We start from the raw sequence: 22,898 nt of genomic DNA, 5'->3' as shown, positions 1-22,898 counted from the left end.
TTTGATATAAAGACATTTCATCATTTGAAACATTTCCTGTATCTCTGGCTAGTTCTCCTTCTTAAAACATAAACCCGCTACTCTGAGATTTGCTGGGGGTGGGTAGGAATTATTCTTCCATCTATTTTGTTATTTTATGGATAAAAGCATGGATTACAGAGCAGACAAACAATACCTTCCAATAAGGCACTTTTAAGTACAACTAACCTGCCAGGCAGTTTCCAGACAAGGTCCTGCAAGTCACAGCCCTAAAGAGAAGAATAATTCCTGTTGCAAACACTGGTCCGAAAACTGAAACTATGACAAGCTTAAATTAAAATAATAAAAGTTTCAGCTGACATTTTCTGCATGTCGCTCTTATCATTCACTTTAAACATGGTTTAATACCAGTTTATTACTACATCAGTATTAAGCACTTATCAAGCTTCTCACCCCCCCTTCATTGTAAAACAAGTTGGAAACAAGCTTACTAAAAGTGAAAGAATTCAACAGAGAAAGTCTGCATCTACAGATAGGCCAATTATTGTAACGATTCTTCATGCACACCTCAGGACTGACAAGCTACCGCGACATCTATTTCAATGTTCAGTTCCTGAACATTATTGCACTACAGACATCCACAAATAAATAAAAAGGCAAAGTCTGCTCCCCAGCGCATCACCTGCACCATTAACACTCAGCATGGCACCAACACTTTGCTTTCTGAAGTCACATCAGGAAGCACATCTCCATGGCTGGAGATCCTGGAAACACAGAGGCTTTCTTTCACACACAACTTCTGTCTCCCTGTATCTACAGAGGTCCCTCAGAGCTACAAGCCAGCATCTGCTCCCTGAAGAGCTGCACCCAAGTGGTAATGATGCTTCTCAGTGGTAACTTTAATACAGAATGCCTTGCACACCACTGCTGGGTTTTGGTTTGTTTTTATGACACTGTCTTCCACAGAAAAAAATCTAAAAGCAGCACAGTCATCTTCCTACATTCAAGCTTACCCTCCCTCCCCCCTTAATATGTAGTTTTCCATTTTCCATTCATTCCAAAAAACAAACATAATGCTTTATGTTCCTGCCTGCTTGCAGTGCTCACCACAACTGCCTGCTGCCTTAAAGAAACAGAGCCAAACCACTCTGGTGTCAGCACTTTGTCCTGATCATTTACTTATGCGGAACCATCTTAATCCATTCCTACAGAATGGAAAACAAGAAAAAAATATCCAGGAAATTTCTCAGCGTAAGGTTTTAAAATCAGATGACAACAAAATGGCTGAACGAGGACAGACCTTTAGGAGTAGGTTTATCATTCCAAGCACTTCCCTAGCATATAAGCAGAGCTGCCTGCAGCATTTCCCGTTACCTCCTGAAACCAACACTCCTGCATGTACAAACATGACATGCTGCTCACACTGGTCATTCAGTCACAGAACAGTCTGGGTTGGAAGCACCCTAGAGCTCACCCAGTTTCATCCCCCCTGCCCTGGGCAGGGACACCTTTCCCTAGACCCTGTTGCTCAAAGCCCCGTCCAACCTGGCCTTGAACACTGCCAGGGATGGGGCAGCCACAGCTCCTCTGGGCAGCCTGTGCCAGGGCCTCACCACTCTCACAGGGAAGAACTTCCTAATGACCAATCTGAATCTCCCCTCTCTCAGCTTAAAGCCATACCCCTTTTTCTGTCCCTATGTGCCTTTTTACAAAGTCCCTCTCCAGATTTCTTGTAAGCTGCTCTAAGGGCTCCCTGGAGCCTTAATACTAATTTAAAACAGCCCATTCTGTAATGGACGAGGCAATACAAGAGTTTATATGGGGGAAGAACTCACACAAACACCTACCACCAGCAATGCCCAGGGCAGCACCAGCTACTCAGCCCGTAGGGACCAGTGCTGACAAAAGCCTGGAGCAGCCACTCTTGGTGGAAGCTGCCAACCTGATTTTTACCCACTGGGAGCAAGAAGCACCCACACAGAGGCTGACATCAGGGCCCACAGACTATTTGTTGTGCCGCAAGCTCCTACACCTGAGCCTTGGAGGTCCAGGAGAACCACAGCAGCCTACAACAGTGGGATCGGCATCCCACAGGTTAAACAAGAATCCTTCAGACAGGTCAAAAGCAGGAGTCCAACTTCTCAAAAGCCATTCAGCTTGGAAAACAGCCAGCACTGGAGTTCAACAGGCTGCTGGGCGGTTTTGTACCACGGACTGCTTGAAATCAGCACATGTGCTCTTCAGCGTGAAGATTTCTGCTGAACAAACACCTTTAAATGGCTGTTGAAAGGTATTTTAGGACGTCACGTGGCCTCACAGTTATAGTTGTAAAAGTACTGAGGCAGGAGACAAGGGTTTGTGCTTCAACAGCGACTCCATTACAGTAACCAAAAAGAAGCTTTGAGACTGAAGGCCTTATGTGCCAACTTCATTTGTTTTACTGAGGCTCTTATGCTTTCAAACACAAGAACTGAAGTGAGAGAAGGCTCCATCATCAACTGACTACTGTTCTCCAGTTAAAATGCAGTCAAGACAACACTGATGAACTGCAATTCTTGCATTCTAAAACACAGCTGCTGCTGAAACTGTTATAGAGGATGACTCCGAGCACTGACTGCTCTGTAGCCCCTCAGATGACATTCACACATTTCTGTCAGTCACTCTAAACCAGTATTAGCTACACACACCTTGAAAAAACATATCAGACTCTTTCTTGGCTAATGGGAAGTGAATCCCTCCTTCTGCATGCAATTGCTTTTGCAGCACTGTGGCTGTTTACAAAAAGACTTGGGTTAACTCGTTGTGCCAGCACCCAGCAGAACTGAAGTGATGTTAAGAGGGTCAGGCTGGAATAAATACCCTATTCCTGCTCCCCTCACAACCTGCATAGGCTCCGAGTTGATGTACAGAGAAGTACCAAATTGCTGCACAGTCAGAGAAACATCACATCAGATTTTTTGCTCAGATCTGAAGCAGGTGTTTTGACAAGGTGCAAACTACTCGAACATGAAACCAAAACATCCCAAATCACATCCCAAGAAGGTCTTTTAAAACAGATCATGTCTATTTTTTTTTACTTTCATAGTTGACAACTACCACCAGGGCAATGACCCCAATTTATTCCAGGTTAGTGACTGAAGTGAGCAGGCATTTTCAAACACTATTACTTACAAGCAATCTTTTCTAAGGGCAGTTGTTGGGACACTCTTCCCATATGCAGCATCTCTACGCCACCTATGGCACTGCTGACAGTAATACAGGAGTAGGTGGTCCCCAGGGGTTCCCTTTAAGAATACTGAGAGATGGGTCACTCTGCCCAGCACAACTAAAGGTTTGTTAACATAGAGACTATTGTAACTACCTTTTCCATGTTTATTAGGCCCCAGTCCAGAAAAATATTTACATGCATTTTTACTTTTAAGCATATACTTGAGTCCTAAATTTATGTTTAAGTGTTGTCCTAAGTAGCCTCTTACTGATTTGTCCATCCATGGTAATCAACGTGTCCTATATAACCACAACAAATAGGCAGTAACAAACCCCCACAGTAATAAACCAAACCGGTATGCACTTGGCAAGTTCATCACAAAGCAAAGCCTCTGAATCCTAAAAGAAAGAAGGAACTTTCTTCCAGTGCAGTAAGAATCTGGGTTAAGGACAACATCAGAAATTAAGATTTTGGGATCTTGAACTGAGAGACTTTTTATTTTTCAATGATTTAAGTAAAAAACAGCAGCAGCCACCGGGAACAGTCTTAGCTCTAACTGAAGTGAAATTTGAATGTAAACGGTCCTCCTCCCGATCCAAAGGGGTTGAATCCTTGCCATGTATTCCAGTTCCTGTGGAAGGGGTTTCCCCCACCCTGCTGACTCTCCGCATCCAGTGGGTCCTCTCCTGCATCAAACTTCCGCCGCATTTCTGGAGGAAACAAAGCCAAGGTGGAATCACAACACAGTAGTTAGGGTAAGAACACCAACCATCTTTGATGGCTGGTAACAGACACAGACATCCCCCTTGCCCCAGCCTTGTATTGGCAGCATCTGTAGAACCTAATTACTTTGAGGTTTTCCAAGCTGTCCAGGACACTGGCACAGAAGAGATTACACTCCATGAACACACTGCACGAAAAACTTCAAACAAGTCATTTGGCTTAAAGCAAGGCAAGACAGCACCTGGCTGTCCCATAGGGCAGGTAAGAACAGGACAGCTGCACTACCCCAATAACTGGGGTATTTTGTCCTTGATGAGTTGTGTTCAAGGCCAGGTTGGACAGGGTTTTCAGCAACCCAGTCTAATGAAAGGTATCCTTGTCTGTGGGAGTTGGGGTTGGACCTCTATGATCCTTAAGGTCCCTTCCAACCCAAACCATTGTATGAGTTTATGAACTCCAGAGCTAATCAATCCTGGAAATCTCTGCAAAATGATACCCTATAGAGACTTTAGTTTACAGTCACTGAAACACAGTAATTCATTCCAGGTTTACATCTGACTTCATGCAACAGATTGGATGCAAGTATGACTGCACTGTCTTCTTAAGATGGGTAAGAGGGGAAAGAGAAAAGGGGAAGCTGCAATGCTTACGACTTACACTTGCTGAATTTTACATTAGTGTAAAAATGTAATTAAAAAAAAGAAGTCATAAGAACAACCATTACCTGGGTCAGTGAGGACTTCTTTAGCAGCTGCTATATCAATGAATTTTTTCTCTGCTTTCTTCTTTTCTTCCTCGCTCTGGAAATTATCAGGGTGCCACTGGGATGCCAGCTTTCTGTAAGCTTTTATGATTTCCTGCTTTCGAGCATTCCTGCATGGATAAAATCATAACTTTAAATTCTCTACTTGTTCATATGCACATTAGTGAATGTACAGGTTTATTTTAAACACTGAGACAGTAACTAAGGGCATCAGGAAAATGATGAGGTGCTAGTCAGCCTTCTGGAGTGGCACCGAAGATTCTTTACACAAAAACCAGAAGAATCAGGCTGCAACTTCAAACAAAGATTACTCACTCTTTCCTTCACCACCCATTTACTTCCCTTGCAGAGATGCTACTGCCAGCTACCCTGCAGAATACAGTTCCCAGTCTGAAGAACTTACAATTGGTAACAAAAAATACGGAGTAGAAATCAAATTAGTTCACAATTGGAAAGATGAGCAATAGTAGTTCAGAACTAAGACATTTGTCCAGTTCTCGTCAGAGAAGCTGGTTTCTCAAGGTTAATGGCAGAAGTATTCTAGATACCTTTCAGTTACTCCTTTCAAACCCTTCCCATCTGTTACACTACCTGCCACAGCTTCATTTTTTGTTGCTTTCAGTAATTCTCTCCAGTCTTAATTTCATCCAAAGTTCATTCACCTGACCCTTCATCTATACTAAGAGTTTCTTGCCAAGGGATCTATTTCCTTTCTTCCCAATGTTGTTTCTTTATTCTATCCAAAAGGAACTACAAACAAATGCTACTTAAAAGCTGAACACTGCTAAACTGCTACAGGAGGAAAATGAATGTAGCAACATACAGAACACTCAGCAGAGCAAATTCAAATGATCAGCCCTAGATGTACTGGTTTAATAACTAACGTTCATATTATCATCTCAGATATTAATATCTCACCTTTTTACTCCTAAGATTTTATAGTAATCCCTCTTCTGTGATTGCTTCAGCATCTTCTGGGCACGTTCCAGCCCTTCCCGAATCTGCTGGTCGTTTTCACTATTGGCTTGAGCAGTCTCATAGTCTTTAATAGCTTTAGTAAAAAAAGTAAGTAAAAGAAAGATTACACAACTCTTTCATACACTTCAATTTAAAGAACTCAACCACTAACCAAAACCGAAGGTGTGTTATTTCCATATGTAAACAGCAGAGCTTTTATTTCAACTTTCCCTGTTCTGGGGTGGGAAGTTTCCCCAAAACCTTTGAGTAGAGGAGATGAATTTTTCACATATAAATTAGGCATTTTTCTTTCTCTGGGTTCACCACACTTTTTGGAAAGAAAGAAGAGATGTTACTAGTCGTGGGTCAGACCACTCTCTAGAAGCTACAACAGTCACACGAATGAATGTAACGAGCATCTAGGACAGGGATGAAAAAGAAGTCAAGAAGGAAATTTCAGGAGCTGGTATCTGAAGAGCCCACTGCAGGGTGTTACTCCCACACTGCTGCTCAAGCGAAGATGCGTGACAAATAATATTAAACTAATATTCCTTCTCCCTGTTCACCTCAATCGAGGATAAAAAGCCTCTTCCTCTCTAATGGCAATAAAGATGGATTTCAGATTACGAGAAGGTTCATACTGTTAGTGCAAGACAAATATTTGCCTTTTATGCTTCTGCGTAACATGTTTTAAGGCTGGGGTTTTCCCCAAAGGCATTATCTTTTATTTCAAGAAGTGGCATTTCTCAGGAATGAAAGGAGGAGGTACTGTAATGTATTCATGAATTATTAAGACATTTCAGGTCAACACTTTAAGTAAACTATATTACTATTGTAAGCGGCAACTGAATGCTGAAGACATCAAGTTTACCAATTCTTTGATATCAAGACTTATCAAGGGAAGCAACTGTTTTTAAATCTTTAATGAAGCTGCTCTTCTTTCACTGTTCCGATCGTCAAAATCTCATTTGCAGATCCAAGTTTCCTCGGTTTCTCCAGTTAGACAAAATACTTGCAACAGATTATTTCCAAGCAGATGCTATTTCTCAGCAGGTGTTACATTTGTTTTTCACTGTTTCTGAGCAAGGCAGCAGGAAGTGCTAATGAATTCGTATTACCCAGACATCTGATACCACTGCACGCTTGGGTACTGAAAAAACACACCACAAAACCACAACACAATAATCCAAGAATATTTCCAGTGCCCCAATAGCTTCCATGTGCTATTACAAGCAAAACAATTTTTATTCATTTTCACATCACTGGACACTGTCATCTGCTGCTTCAAAAAAGCATTTTGGCTTCTGCTGGTATTTGTAATTATTTGTCCAGTCATTAAAAAAAGCCCCAACAAACAGGAGTGTACACTAATGCGTGTGCCCAACATATGCTGTCAAAACTGATACAAAGAATGAAAATGCAGGGATTTCGTCATGCTGCTTTACCACTCCAATGATTTTAAGCACCAGAATACTTAATCTGCTTCATGTAATAATGGGAGGTCCCACCACAATGTCTGCCAAATGCAGATCAGATTGCTCAACATCACTGAGTACCACATCACCTACAGCACACACCGCTGCTGGAAACCAAGCTGCTCAGGGTCAAGGATTTGCAATGACAGTAACAAGACTGACTCCTGATTTAAAGGCTGCAAGCATTAAGCACACAGGAAGGCATGGTTTTCCGTACTGCACACTGCAAATGGAATGTGCCCAGCACACCTGATGGCAAGTACATTTTGCATTCTCCCAGTTGGAAGATGCTTCAGTTTTGATGGTACTCTCCAGTGTAGGAATTTCCTTCTTTCAGAGAGTTAATCGCTCTCCCCACCTGAGGGGTGAGGACTGGAAGCAGGTGGAAGCAGGATAACAGCTTCCTGACCACCAGCAGTTTGCTATGAAAACATGAGAAATATTCCTATTTCATGTCAAATGAGATATTAAATTAGTTCCACTCAGTCCCTATTTCTAAATGTATTAGTCCCTCACATACCCTACTAGAATCACTGACCTGCTATTTCAGTGAGCATTTGTTCTTCCTTTCATCCTGCCCCATGTATCCCATGACACAAAAGGCAACCAGTTACCAGTGCCAGCTTCAGCATGAATACTTTAGTCAAATCTAACTACAAGAGTTTGCACAACCTCTCAAACAGTAAGCACATCGTTATCTCTACATAGCTTAGCTGTCTTTCCTATCTTGCCTACCACCTCTAAAACAGAGTGACCAAGATTCCCATTATTCCACATGCAGAGTTCATGTACTGTCAAACACCAGTAACTGCTGACAACCTATGTCCACGTCAACTGTTAGAGGAATAACTGAACCAGTTATGGTCTTACTGAAACAGGGACTCTTTCCTCTACAGCAATAGGGTAGGGAGGAGAGGGAAAAGAAAAAGGTAGGGGTTTTAATTCTTTTACAAAACTCATGCTGTATACTTCAGACAGACTCCTGTACTTATGAGGTAAGCCAGAAACTGAGTCATTACACATCTGTCTCTGTAGACAAGCCCTGGATCCCATGTGATTATAAAGTAATTAAACCCATTTGACAGGAATCAGAACTCAGCAATACATACTGAAATGCATCTTGAAGACTTAACAATAATAGCCTTCAAAGTTCTGAATTACACGTAATTCAAAATTTTCTGGCTTTAAAACAGAAAAATGGGTGCCTCTAGCTTGAAGTTTTCTTGAGAGGAGAATGAGAATCAGTTTCCCCTTTAAATATAAGGCTACATTTTTAATTGCTCTACTGTTCTCTACAGCAGAGAGAAATCAGCCATCATTTTTACAGCAGTTAAAACTTAAGGATAAATGGAGGCACCTTTAGGCAGACTAACATTAATGGGCTATAATAGTGTTTATGGAGGCTCTGCTGGAAGGCAGAGTGTAACTACAACCATCTCACTACTGTCAGGGGCAGGAGAAAGGCAGACTATATGCTAAACCACAGGGATTCGGATGAGCATGGTTCCGCTCTAGAGTGGCTGTCCACTTAGAACCAGGCCAGGCCAAACCAGCAGGCTCCAGTCAAGGAAATAAGTTCTCCCAAATCCTAGGTGTGTCCCCTCCATGTTTCCTTACATCCCATAATAGGCAGGCATTTGCTCCATCAGAAAGCAAGCTGCATTTGTGCAGGACCTCATTACAAAGCTTTTTTCCCCCCTTCTACTTTCCAAGAGTAGAGAGATTCTCTCATCCTAGATGAACGAGAAACAGATGAGGATTTAACTGATGATAATGTTAGAAAGATCCAAATTGAGATTCATCAATTTCAAGAAAAACAGATCAATTCTGTCCATTAGTAAGAAGCAAAAGGTACATCAAAGAGGACTCATAGCAGGGCCTGTTTGGTCTGCCCATCTGCACCCTCCTCTAGGCTGAAGATTCAGACATCTTAGAGAAAACAACCTTAAATTTCCTTTGGGTTCTCCTTTTGCTGATACTTCTTCCTTTTACATCAAAAACCTCTGCACAAGCTTATCTTGTAGATTTGTATTCTGTACCTTAAACTCTTTTTAGAGAGGTGTTTGGGTTTTGAGGGGTTTTTTATTCATTTGTACATGCACTTTTCCCAGCACTCAGTATACTTCCACTGTTCTGAAGTACAGAAAAAGATGGGGAAATGCCTAAAGGAGGCCTCGTCACTGTGAAATCTTCCTGAATCTCACTTTAAGGCTGACACTGCAGTTCTAATCAACAGAGGGAAAACCATCAGCCTAAGAAAAACAGAAAGAAGATATTTTTCCTCATGCTTTGGGTTTGTTGAGGGTTTTTAAGCAACCCCCTTTGTACAAAGGCCATCAGTTCTCTGAATTACGCTTTCACCCTTTTTCTTTTAACAGGGAAAAAGGCTTGCCAGTCTCAGCAAAGGGGGACTAAGTCACTTCAGAGGTACAAAGTCTACAGGCCTGATGAAAGGACTATCTGAAACCACACCAGTCCTTTTAATACTGTGTTTTGATTTGAGCAAGTAGGCCTAATATGAGAACAAAATGGGTATCTCGTATTTGAAGCAAGCTTCAGGAGGTGAACATTATCCTCTCTCCTTAATTTCTCAAAAAGGCAAAAAAACCCATCTGTGTGCTATAAATGAGAACAGCTGCCTCATGAATGTTTAAATCAGAAAGATTTTTTTTCAGTTCTAAAGCAAAAGATCCAGTACCAGAATACAGAACAGAAAAATTGCTCTGTAAGTACTAAAAATCATGGAACTAGTTTTCTGTAGATCTAAAGCCTACAAGTCCTCTCCATCACATTTGACTGAAACAGCCCAATGCTTCAGCAACTGCTGCATGACTGAGCTCAAGGGCTGAACAGCCAGACTGTCCAAATTTCCTTCTTAAGCCTTGTTTCTTGTGGAAATGAGATTCACTAAATTAGATTTTGAAGGTTTTTTTAAATAGCACTCAAAGAAACTAGGTAACAACATAATGGTGTATGTGAGGCACTTACTCCTCAGTCCCTACTTCCTGAGGCTGTAGATGAGACCATGTAACAATATGCTTTTTATGGAAAGCCTGCATGGAAAACTCAGCCTAAGGAGTGGCATCAGTTTACTGCTCTTAACAGCACTAGAGACCCATCAAGGTGAAGCAACGGCTATCATTTTCATCTGCCCTCAACACATGCTACGGGGTGGAACGGTGTTGTTTCATGCTGCCACATGAAGACATTAAAATGGAGTTCCTAAAATGGATTTATATCACCCTAACTATAATTACCTCTTACTTCTAAACAGTTACCTGACACTGCTGATTATATAAAATGTGTTTAAGTAAGCTGAGTAAGCTGCAGTCTCATAAAACATCCTGAGCATAGCCCACTGTTGTAAAGACAACTGTGCTGTAGATAGAGCAAGTACCTTCAACTTATACTCATCAAGGCAAAATTACCAGCAGGTATTTTTGTGAAATCTGCAACTACCAGTGCTGATTAGGGATAACATAGTACAGAATCAAAGCACATGTTAAAAAACAGTTGAAACACTGACTGCATTTTAAATGCACACAAAAAAGTATGTGCAAATTGCATACAACTGTACCTTCTTCATAAAGGTCTTCCAGCAGATAAGCTTCTGCTCTGTCTTTCAGGGCATTCACATTGGTTGACTCCAATTGCAGAACTTCTGTACAAACTTTTATGGCTTCTGCAGCCTGCTGGTTCTAGGGAGGAGAAAGTACAACACAAGTCATGTAGTGTTGTGGCTTGTTTTTTTTTTGTGGTGGTGTTTGCTTTAAAGAAGCTTACAGACAGATATAACCAGTATTACCTTTGACAAGCAGTGGCAGATCCTTTCTTTGGCACGAGTAGCATAAATTGGGACATCTGGCTCAGTTTTCATTACAGACTCATACTTACTGATAGCATCTTGATACCTGTTTAAATCACAATAAGCATAATATCATGATATGCAGTAACAATTTCATGGTGTGATGTATTTACAAGTTTAAAAATCCACACACTTTTACATCCTTATAGCAATGTATCTTAACTTTAGTAGTTTTAAAGGTGTGGTGTGAGACAACAGTATGAGAAACCTTTCAGCCACTTCAATTACATCCCCATTCCCTTTTCTGTGCTACGAAACAGAAGAGCAGGGACTATGCCTGGCACAGTTTTGCAGAAGGTAAAAACTACCATCCCTTACCGTGCACAGACAACAGTCTCTAGACTTGCCTCCTGTCCAACACACCACTCTGTACTTGGAGAAAAGCATTTCCCTCTCTGATACACAAGATGGACTAAAACTGGAGTCTTGCTGTGTGTATTATTTGCATTTCTTGGTACAAAAAGACAAGCCCTTGATGGCAGCTTGAATCAGACGGTTGTTTTCTCCCTTCCTCCTTCTCACAAGTCCCACAGTAAAAGGTATTTTTGCTGTGAAGGTTTCAAAAATGCTCAAGTTCCATGGTTTGAGTAAGAAATTGGTTAGAACGTTCACCTAAAGATGCAAGCACGTGACTGAACCCATGGGTTGCTACAAGCTAGGAGAAATTCAAGCTCTTGGAACACTCCCCAAAAATGTGCTGATACTTGCTTAAATTAGAAGACTGAAGTGCAAAGAGCCCAAACAGATTGCTAACTCAATAAAACTGTCTTCAGTAGTGCTGATTCACATTCCTGATATACTTCATTTTGAAAAGCCACCCTGACAATGTTTAATCACTTATTAGGGGTCCTTAGATTACAGTTGGATATTGTGTGCTTTGTAACACACAAAACTGAAATAAAGTAAGAAACAGAAGAATACAGGGGAATTGTCTACCATTTAATAGGGTGCATTAAAGACACCCATTAGTCAGATCCATTTTTGCTGTCAAGGGACTGCAGAATTACTAGGTGGGTTTAATCTAAAAACGTGGGCTTTTAATCACAGAATAGTTGAAGTTGGAAGGGACTTCTGGAGGTCATCTGATCCAACTCCCCTGCTGAAACAGGGCCACCTAAAGCAGGCTGCCATATCCAGACCTGATATCCGTACCCAGATTCTGAATATCTCCAAAGCAGGAAGACTCCACAACCTCTCTAGGTAACCAGCACCAGTGAAAACAAGGGGGTACTGGGGAGCACTTCTTTATGTTCAAGTGAGATTTCCTGTTTCCCCTTGCACCCACTGCCCCAGTCCCATCACTGAGCACCACTGAAAGGTTTGCTGCACCCTCTCAGCATCCTCCTTTCAGGTGTTTATATACATTGATGAGACCACCCTGTAGAAGAGAAGGCTCAGGTGGAACAGTCAAAGCTATTTCAGCCTTTCCTCACAGGGACAGAGATGCTCCAGTCCCTCCATCATCTTAGTGGCACTTGGCTGGACTTCCTCTCTCTGTAGTTTCATCTCTCTTGTACTGGAAAGCGCAGCACTCAGGTGTGGCATCATCAGTGCCAACAAACAATATATGAGAGCTGACAGGTATCATCCCTATCTCAGTCTTACTGCCTTCTTTATAAAGAAGCTAACCATGCAAAGACAGTGGCATCAGAAGGAATCAGAATAGAACTGTCACTATGTGAGTCAGTATTTATCTTGATTGCAACTTGAGCGCTGTGCTCAGTTATCCACTTTAACTGCCAGCTGCAGAAAGCATCACTTAACTCCTCAATCAATAGTAAGTTGGCACCTCAGCAGTGGCTGGTTTTCCTCTTTGTTTTTAATATAGCTGTGAACACTTACCTGCCTTCTCGGATGAATTCCTCTGCTGACTCAATCTGCTTATTGAGTTTCTTTACTTGTTTATACAGAGAGAAGCACTGCTTGTGATCTTGGTCCAGTTTCAGACACTCCCGGACTTCACTGTTTCCAAGGAAGTAGGAATGGAAAATAAAAACAGAAACCGAAACAGAAGACATCACCACACATTATGACATTTCATCTGGAGGTGCAATGTAACATCTATAAGCTGTCCAGAAAAACAGTTGATGACTTTTACACAATCTCTCTGTTGAAAAAAAAAATGAATTTAAAGTGGAACAAAGACTTCCAGAACATACAGGAATATTTGTCTGGTTTTGGATTCAATTATTTTGTACTGCCAAATAGGCAGAGACTGACAAGTGTTACATTAATAACTGACTAAACAGCAGAAGAAAAATATACACTGGGAATGAAATTACATTCATCAGGTATCAGATGCAATTGACTGTGATTTTCTTGTATATTTAACTCTGCTATATTACAATACCCATGTAGAAATATATTTTATACTGCCCGAAACAGATGAAGCTCAACTAAGACCCATGCTTTTGATGGCATCTCAGCCAAACCTGAGCCTGACTTTTCACTGCAAAGACTGTTTAATCAGACTCTGATTAGGGCAGATACTTCTTAAAATAGGCCAAAGTCTTAAACCCCTCCAGAATGCAATCATATGAAAGAACATGAGGTTTGTACCATATAGAGTCATCATAGAACAACCAAGGTGTTATTTTTAGAAGAAGATCATAAAATCTCATTTTCTTCCTAAGCACACACAAAACCACCTATTTGAAAATCATTAAGCCTGTAAAGATAAACGGGAGAAACTAAGAGAAGGACACAATTCATGAGCCAGCAAGTCCAAGAGCTATACAACTCTCATACTATATCTTATGATGCAAGAAATAGAAAAGTGTCAGAGAAGAATAAAGAGGCTTATTCCTTTATACTGATACTATTCTATTCTTCAGCAGCTCTCTCAATTGTACTCGTAAAAACTTTTTGATTAAGTTATTAACAGAGTGTGCTCATGTCTGAATTTCAGGGGGTGGGTGAGAGAAGAAGTCTTACTAAAGAGATTCTGTGGTAGAAACCATATTGGAAGGAGTTTGGAAAGGCAGGCAGAGCATCTGAGGTGATGAGCTGCACAGAAACAACTCGTGCAAAAAGGATTAAATTATTTGTCCGGCTAGGCATAGAGTACGAAGTTAAGAGTCTACACTGGGCAAGGGCAGTAATCTGCAGGACTGACTAGGAATGGATGGGAATAATACCTTAAACTTAAGCAAAAATGAATAAAAGGGTAGGGTGTTGTCAAAAAATATTCCAATACTGGACACTGCCTTCAAGAATGCAACATTGACAGCTCTGGATCCCCAGCTTCTTACACTTGGATGCTTCTGGACTTTATTTATAAGCTTGTAACCTTTTGCTTCCACTCTTCAAAATGAAAAGCTAGCCTAGCACCAAGACTTAATGCATACATCTTTTGTTTGCACTGTAAACTTAAGTTGGACGAAGTTTGAAGGTTAAAAAAAAAAAAAAGCTCCACCAAAGCAAGTTTAGAGATGGAGAAAAGCAATAAAGCAGTAACGTAAGCAACTCTGACAGACTTGCACTATGGCTTCCACTTTGGTAAGCAAGATGCTAGGAACCACTGATGGCTGGTCTGCCAAGAATAAGCATGGTGTCTTCACTGCCAATTCTTAGCTTCTGGAAAAGAGCTTCCTTTATCAGATCTAAGCCAGAGATGCTACTCCATCCAAAAACCAGACAACATAGATATTTCATGGTTTATCATGACCTATATCACCACATTGCGTCTCAATTATAATGGTTACAGCAAACAGGAAAATTACCTGAGTGATAATTCATGGTCTCCCAACTGATAATATATTCTGCTGATCTTATAGAAGGCTTCTGTGTTATCATTCTTTAATTTGGCAGCAGCTTTCAAGTCACTAATGGCTTTGCTTGGTTCTCCTTCCTTTATATAACACTCAGCTCGAAGTTCCCGTAGCTCTGCGTCCCAAACACAAACCTTGAGAAATCAAAATTAAAGCTTGTTTTTGGTCTATAACACTTCACTTTTTTTCCTCCCCAGCAAAAGAAAAGCCCCATTTAATTTCACTTTGCCACCTGCAATAGCATAAGGTTCAAGCTGCATGCAGAGCACATGAAATTAGCATCTCTGCTTCCTGGTGGATGCTGTGATGCACCTGTCCACATAGAAAACAAAGGCCTGAAAAATTTGTAAGTGATTCAATAAGCTCATGCAGAGAGATGAATTTAATCTGTTGGCACTGCTTAAACTGGGACAGTCTGTTGAGCCTCCAGTGAAGGATATCAGAATCATAACTTATTATATCTTCCCAAAAGACTCAGGGTAATGAACAGCAAGGATCAAGCTGTCAGATGTCCTCTAGAAAGAGACCTGAGGGCAAGATTCAGCCACACAAGATCTGATCTTGGTATCCATATTTTAAAGATATATATACAGAAGTAATAATGTCACAATATACAAAGAAAAGGAAATGCTAATCATAATTCGTTCTAGTGAGAATTTATTCTGGGTCTTATCATTTGTAAGCCATGCTTTTAGAGAACAAGGCTTTTATGCTTCTCCACATTCCCTCTCCATAAACAAACTCCCACCCTTTGGCAGGTTCTTCAGCAAAAGCCAGAATGTTGTCAATTCCAAATCTGTGTTAATTTGCACTTGAAGAGTTGAAGCAGTTAACAGTCTTCTAATATATATTTCTATATGACACACAAAATGCCCATGATGAGTTATTTACACTTATATGATCAGCCTACCTATACTGATTAAGATTCGATACACACAGGTATCTACGGAACAAGCTGTAAACCAGAGAGATGTTTACATTTCTAACTTCGTGGGTTTAATCTTGTTACTTCATTCACTCAAGACAAAACCTGCCTGCATATAGGCAGTGAAAAATCTAGATGACAAATCTACACCTTCTATATTTGGCAAAACTTCATTGGTTTGAGAACAATTTATTCCCCATCTTCTCCAAGAACACCAAACTGTGAAACAATAGCAAAGTACGATCAAGGAAGTTATCTGCAACATAAGACTGGCTGAAGTTCTCTCTTTAACCCAAACTAAAAACTCTTATTTTGACTTTTTGCAAGTAGTGCTCAGCATTCTCTACTCTCTCATTATGGACTCACAGTGCTCAGCAAAACTGGGCCAGTTACACCAAATGTTTTCTATCAGTGAAAAAGTTATTAAACAAAAATACACAGATGTCAGACAGGAGCTCATACTTCCCCTTCACAGTACCATTATACTTCACACTTACTGCCAAGATTTCATCAAGAAGAGAAATAGCGGCTTCATAATCCTCTTGCTGGTAGGCAGATAATGCTTGTGAATGCAGGCGCTGTAGCTCATCAGATTTTGTCAGCTGAGTCTGGGCTTCTTTTTCCTCATTATTGCTAGGATTGGATTTAAGCTGCAAGCATTAAGGAGAGAGACTGAAATGCTTCTTCAAGGATCTCTTTTTGTCCCATAAATAATCATATCGTGGAGAACTGACTAAAGCTGCCAATAAAGCCAAATCAGTTTTAAAATTGCACTGGAAATGTTTCCAACTCCAAACTTCAGAAAAAGACAAGCATTTTTAGCTTCAATACAAGTTGCAGCAGGTGAGACAAATCCAATTCCTCCTGCCACAGTGCCTGACTGCTTACCATTGGACACATCATACATAAGTTAGTCCCCCCATCACCACAGGATGTCTCATGGATCTCTCAATTGTAGTCTAGTTAATTCATCTCTCTACAGTTATCATACACTTCATTCCTCAGCATCAGCAGAAATATCCACATAGTAGAATCACATACCTGACATTAAGTACAATATGTATTTAAAAATTCATGACAGAAATCAGTGTAACATGTCACAGACAGCATTACTGTAAAGCTGTTTCTTCTATTTCCCCCCACAAAAAGTGGCTACAGCAGCAAGTTAAGATGCCACACATGGGGGAAAGGCTGAACACTGGGATCAGCTGGGAATCTGTGCCTTTTGCTTCATATGTAATTGCAAACGAGCCTAAAGTTTTCTTCTACAGAGACTCCCATTTCTCAAGCCCCCCTCTCTGAGCAAGTAGAAGGTGTTATATTGCATTTGCTATTTTCAGAAAAAAACTTAAAAATCCAAAAGCCTCACAGGCACCTCTGCTTCCACCCAGGAAGACCCAGGGCCACAAGGATGATCGGGGTCTAGAGGATCTGTCTTACAAGGAGAGACTGCACAAACTGGGCCTGGTAGTCTAGAGAAGACCGAGATGGGATCTCATTAATGCACATAAGTATCTCAAAGGTGGATGCCAGGAAGATAGTATCAGACTCTTCAGTGGTGCCTGACAACAGGACAAGGAGCAGTGGCCATAAACTAAAACACCTCAAGTTTCACCTCAACATGAGGAAGAACTTCTTCACTATGAAGGTGGCAGAGCACTGAGCAGGCTGCCCAGGAGGATTGTGGAATCTTCCTCTCCAGAGGCATTCAAAACCTGCCTGAATGTGTTCCTGTGTGACATGCTCTAGGTGGACCTGCCTTGGCAGGCGAGTTCATCTATATGAACTCCAGGGGTCCCTTCCAACCCTAACGACTGTAATTCTGTAAAGACAGATATGGGCCAGGAATTCATTTGCAAGATTAGCCTGGATAAGGCACTGGCTCAACACTTGCTGACAATCACAATGACTTCCAAAGTTTTAAAAGGGACAGACCACCAGGACTTGAATTTTTATTATTATTTTGTTTGCTCTAAAAAAAATTTGCACCACGTTTTGTTTCTTTTTTTTTTAACACAAAATGTTAACTGAAGTTACTGGGTCCTCAAAGTCACTCCTGACTTTTTCTTTCCTTCTTTATCTCAAAGTGGCCTCTTCCCTTTTTCTCATCAGTAAGTTCTTCAAACACTCAGATTTTGTGCTTCAATGTAATGCAATTCTCAGTGTAATCCACATGTAATGTAATTCAAAATCAGCCTTCAGAACACTTTAACAAAATTCCCCTTGGTTCTAACACTGAAGGATATGAAAGCAAAAAGCCTAAACACCACATCAAAAGCATGCACAAGTCCCACCTCTACCTTAGATTCATTTTAGGTCTTTTTGAACCTTACCCAGCTGTTTTATTTTACTCTGGCAAAAATCAAGGTGTACTTAGACCTGACAATTCTCCTTTATCCCCTACACCATCTTGCAGCACAAGGAAAGGAATGTGATCAAAGAGTTTTCTCCTTTGTAGGCTAATTCCCAACATAAGTCTCACAAAGCTTTTCTTCCAGTTACAGCAGAAGCTGCCTATAAACCCCTGGATGTTGTGCATCCTGCTTCTCCCCCAGCTCTGGAGCTTGTAGCAGAGGCAAATTTCTGCCCCTGTAATTTTAAAGTTCCAAGACTACAAAGCTCTCTGAAGTTCTGAACTCTTTAGTTACAGCTGATGTGCTTAATTTCTCTGTATTTCTCAGCATTTTCTGCTCTTAAAAATAAAGAGCTTTTGCTATGGACAAGCTTTGTATTTCCATTTAAGCTTATCTCACAGGAACACTGCACTAAGACACACCGTATGTTTCTTGTTAGTTATCTGAAGAAAAACGTCAGTGGAATATGAAAAGCAATGCTGCAACCATAGACAAGCCCAACAGCAATAATGACCATTTTAGTGAAACATCCTAGGTAATTCTGGCCAGTACAAACCATCCTGGTAAAGAAATATCCCTAGCTATCATTCAAACTAAAGCCATCAAGTGTTTGTGTGCTACAGTAAGATGAACACATACACTCAGAAGCTCTTATTAGGTAATTAGTGCATTGGTATGATGGTTTAATCAGTAATATTAAATAAAGTTTTACATTCAGCTCCTAGGAAAAGGCTGAAAACATGATGTAGCTACTTAATACTCTCATTTTGGTTTACTTTCTTCCCTCCCCCTCTTCCCCCCGTGTTTTTGCCCTGTGATCAGAGGACTGTCATCATTTCAAATAACTGAAACATGATTCATTATTTCTGCTTTTCCTCTGAAGCAGGAAGCTTGGGGGGGACAACTCAGAACAACTGCTCACACTAAGTGTGCTAGAAAGAAACATGGTATTAAAGGAGCAAGAAAGGAGCAAAGTATTACAAAACACCCTTCAGCTGAATTTAATACAGGTCCAAGGCAAACCTAACACTCCTCTACATGCTTCATTAGTGGCCTCAAGGCACAAAGTCAGAAGATATGTTGTGCTCAGTTCTGCTGCACAAGCACACTGCTATTGGTGAATGTATTCTTAGTACATCCTTCACTGTCTGATGTTTACTACATTTGGAATAGAATGGTAAATTAGCTGCAGTTTAAATTGCAGTAGAGCTAGCCATCTGTTAACAGCAGCATTCATTTGCTACTGACACCCTCCACCCCAAACCTGCGCTCAATTCCTGTACAGAAAATAAAAAACCAGTATGCAGGAATGGCTTTGTTACTATAAATAATTCTCTAGCACAGACTTACTACTATGGGTGCTGCTTTACAGCCTAGTCTCAATACAGGGAAGAAACCCACCCTACGTTAAGCAAAACCCTACTCCCCTTCTTCCCCCCATTTTCCCCTCCCCCCAGGTAAGCAAGATTAAAGGGGAACAAAATTATCCTCCTCTCTCAACTAAGTTGAGCTTTACAGCATTCAAACATGTATCTACCTTCTTCCCCCTTACTCTCAGTGAGGAAGCTAGCTTCTTCTACAACTTCATCTCAAGGCACAAAACTTCACAACATTAGCTAGCTTACTGCACCCAGGACAGTGGAAAACAGGTATTAGTAGTTCACTTCGTGAAACACAGCATCTTCTTGGCATATTGGAAGTGTTTCAATCATTTTTACTTTAACTAGGCAGCCTTGGGATGGCTGTGTTGCATTTACAGTCAAACACCAAGTAGTCAAAAGTTTTCCGATGGGAAAAGCATTTTAACAAGGTAAACAATCCATGCTGGTTTTCAATAGACAACATCACACCCCCCCAACCTGCCATATTTCACTGCATTTCACAACTCTATCAATGTGACCTTCCTAACTATACACAAAAGTTACACCAACCACACACAAAGCTACATAAAAAAATACAATGCACCACTACTTCAGAAAAGTTTGTTAGTAGCAGGGCATCCAAACTTTATCAGCAGTGACAAAACACTGAAGTGAGACCAATGTTAAACTACATAGCACCATTTGTGTTTTGTGTGCTGGAAGGTGCTCAGGTTGACCAGAGAAGCTGTGGCTGCCCCATCCCTGGCAGTGTTCAAGGCCAGGCTGGATGGGGATTTGAGCAACCTGATCTAGTGGAAGGTGACCCTGTCCATGGCGGAGGGATTGGAACTGGATGATCTTTAAGGTCCCCTCCAACCCAAACCACTCTGTGATTCTATAAACAGAGCAAGTACCTCCTGCTATCAAATTTAGTACGAACTCTTTGCTTCAGGATCTTTTCTCAGAAATATAGCAAAGGGTTAAAAGACATGCCTAAGCTAATTCAGTGGTTTAACAATCTGTCCTTCTTTCCATCTACATAGTACTACATCTTTCTTTGCAATGGCTCATTGATGATACAGGAAGAAGTTGGGCACTTGGCACAGGAATTCTAAGGAAGAACAGTTACAACCACCTTAGAGAAAAAACACCAACAACTCTAAATCCATACTCAGGATACAGATTAAAAATATACAAACAATTCACCCATAGCATTTGAGTATCTTAGTATATATTATAAACAGACAATATCAGCTTGAAAAAAACCCTCCTAAATACTGTTGTTAAAATGAAATTGTTAAAAAAAAATGTTACAGATGTACTGTTTCTATACCTTGCTTAGAGTGGTCCAGTGCCACTCATGTAGGCATACATCTACACATTCTAAAGCTGTTTTATTGTCTTCCTTCTTAAAAATGTAAATACACAAGCAATGAAAATTGCTTTGGCTTGTGAAAAACATCCAGGGGAACTGAAGGAACCTCCACTGTTTGTGTTATCTAAAATTAAGACATCCACGTGCTCAACAACAGTGCACAAAGGAAAACTCCGCATTGGCAGAGCAATATATTAGCTAACACTATTATGATGTTAAGCAGATGGAAAAAAAGCAAGGAAATACCTTGCAGTCTTTACCTAGAAAGCTACAGATGATCACAGGACCACAGAGGAATGTATTTGGAAGTCTAATGTTACTTCGATCTGGTTACTAGAGCTTCAAACACCCAACCCAAGATTCCCTAGTAACTTAGTCAAATGAAGTTATGCCACTGTAACTTAAGACGGTCTCCTCCACCTACATCCCAGATAATACTATTACATATAGCAACCAATCACAGAAAACTATTATCCAGTGTACTTCGCAACAGCTGAGGACTTCTCTACAAGACAATTTGCAGATGTACAGTGCTCAGCCACTTGGCCTTGGCTGACATCTAGTGGAGCTGGAAGTAGTACCTTCAGTTTCCAGCTTTTAAATGATTATGCTTCCAAAGGAGACAGAAGTGCATATTTAGGGCACCTAAATTTAGAGTATTTATTGCAACACACTGCAACTGTAAGCATTATAGTTACTCTCAAAACCAGGAAGACTTAAATATGATAGCTTGGTCCTTTCCACACTTTCCAACAGACTAGGTGGAATTTCTTTTCTATTTTCGTGCCTTACACTGAATTCAGCAATTTAAATACTTAGCATTTTCTCTAGCACACAAGCAGGGTCACAGACATTATAAGGCATATACAAAGGGCTGTCAGGACTTGCATTGCTTTTGTCATATTTTCAGAAGGCCTTTCGTCAACCAAAACATATCAATATTTCTTTTAATTTCACTAAAAATCACATGCTTACAGATAAATATTCCAGAGCTTTTGTGGATTGAGGCTACAGATATGAGCGCTGATGTGCCCACAGATCTGTCCTGTTGACTTCTATTATTCAGAAACTACTAACCAAAACAGAAGGAACTTGGTATTAAAGCATATGAACATCCACCCGAAGTTTGAGCAGTGAAATAAATACTATTCATATGCTGTGAGCAATAACTTTCCGAAGTGTGCTAAGGACTTCTTAATCCTTGTTACATCCTGAAGACTCTGAACACAAGAATTAGACCCCTACGTTGACACTTGTTATAAGCTTTGTTACCCTCTAGGTCCTAGACTTCAAAACAGGTAACTGAGTTGCAAAGAAAAATGCTAAACATCTAAAGATTATCAAATTGTGATTCTGTATCACTACATGGAAGAAGTCCTGGTCCATGTAAGGAATTCCATCAGCTTCATGCATCTGTTGACTAAATGGAGAGGTACCTAGAAATATATTGCTTAACACCCCTGGCAGCATTCAAGGTCATGCTGGATGAGGGTTTAAGCAACACAGTCTAGTGGAAGGTGTCCCTGCCCATAGCAGGGGGGTTGTAACTAGATGATCTTTAAGGTCCTTTCCAACCCAAACCATTCTATTCTTTTATCACTTTATGTTGAGACATAAGTCTGAACCACACCTTCTACCCAAACCTCATGATGAATTTCAGCCAACAGGGAGGTACAAAGTAGACAAAACAAATAAAGACACCTCAAAACAATGCATGAAGACTGGGGCTTGAAGCAGCTCTGTCCCTGAAAGAAGTGCTCCCATCCTTTTCAGTCAGGCATTCCCACTGCCTGCTCTCACACTGGCACTGCCTCACAAGATAGCCAGTACCAATATGCCACAGGAGGCAGAAATACAGAGAAACTGTTCTGCTCAGCAGTCAGGTAACTTCAAAGAGGTACAGGGTGCTTGTGAAACTTTTCCCATGTACTACAAAATCATGCAAATAGAATTTAAGGATATGATTTTTTTTTCATGTTTATACACTAAAGGATAGTGGTACTACTCTATGTAAAGAATAGTTCCAGTGATTCTTTCAAGCTCTACAGAAAACCACTGCTGTTACAACCTGGGAAAGTTTACTTGTCATCCCCCTGCCTCCACATAGATGGGCTGATCTTTTCTTGCTATTTCTCTGCCTCAA

At 40.7% G+C, this 22,898-nt stretch overlaps 1 protein-coding gene across 1 annotated transcript in view; it reads right to left on the bottom strand.

Annotated features, from left to right (window-relative positions):
- Window positions 1-3,660: 3,660 nt before the first annotated feature.
- LOC101874614 (dnaJ homolog subfamily C member 3) overlaps window positions 3,661-22,898 on the bottom strand; it is a 30,142-nt gene continuing 10,904 nt past the window's right edge. Inside the window, exons 5-12 of the mRNA XM_034073697.1 lie at window positions 16,163-16,315; window positions 14,693-14,874; window positions 12,813-12,932; window positions 10,911-11,016; window positions 10,683-10,803; window positions 5,592-5,724; window positions 4,635-4,783; window positions 3,661-3,897 (exon numbers count right to left, since the gene is read on the bottom strand). Coding sequence (XP_033929588.1) covers window positions 3,740-3,897; window positions 4,635-4,783; window positions 5,592-5,724; window positions 10,683-10,803; window positions 10,911-11,016; window positions 12,813-12,932; window positions 14,693-14,874; window positions 16,163-16,315 — 1,122 coding nt within the window. The 3' untranslated portion in view covers window positions 3,661-3,739. The remainder of the gene's footprint in view (window positions 3,898-4,634; window positions 4,784-5,591; window positions 5,725-10,682; window positions 10,804-10,910; window positions 11,017-12,812; window positions 12,933-14,692; window positions 14,875-16,162; window positions 16,316-22,898) is intronic.

The sequence above is a fragment of the Melopsittacus undulatus genome, chromosome 2 (genome assembly GCF_012275295.1).
Source record: "Melopsittacus undulatus isolate bMelUnd1 chromosome 2, bMelUnd1.mat.Z, whole genome shotgun sequence".
Lineage (NCBI taxonomy): Eukaryota > Metazoa > Chordata > Aves > Psittaciformes > Psittaculidae > Melopsittacus > Melopsittacus undulatus.
Note: the sequence above shows the minus strand (reverse complement) of the source record. Positions and strands in the feature narration are given on the sequence as shown.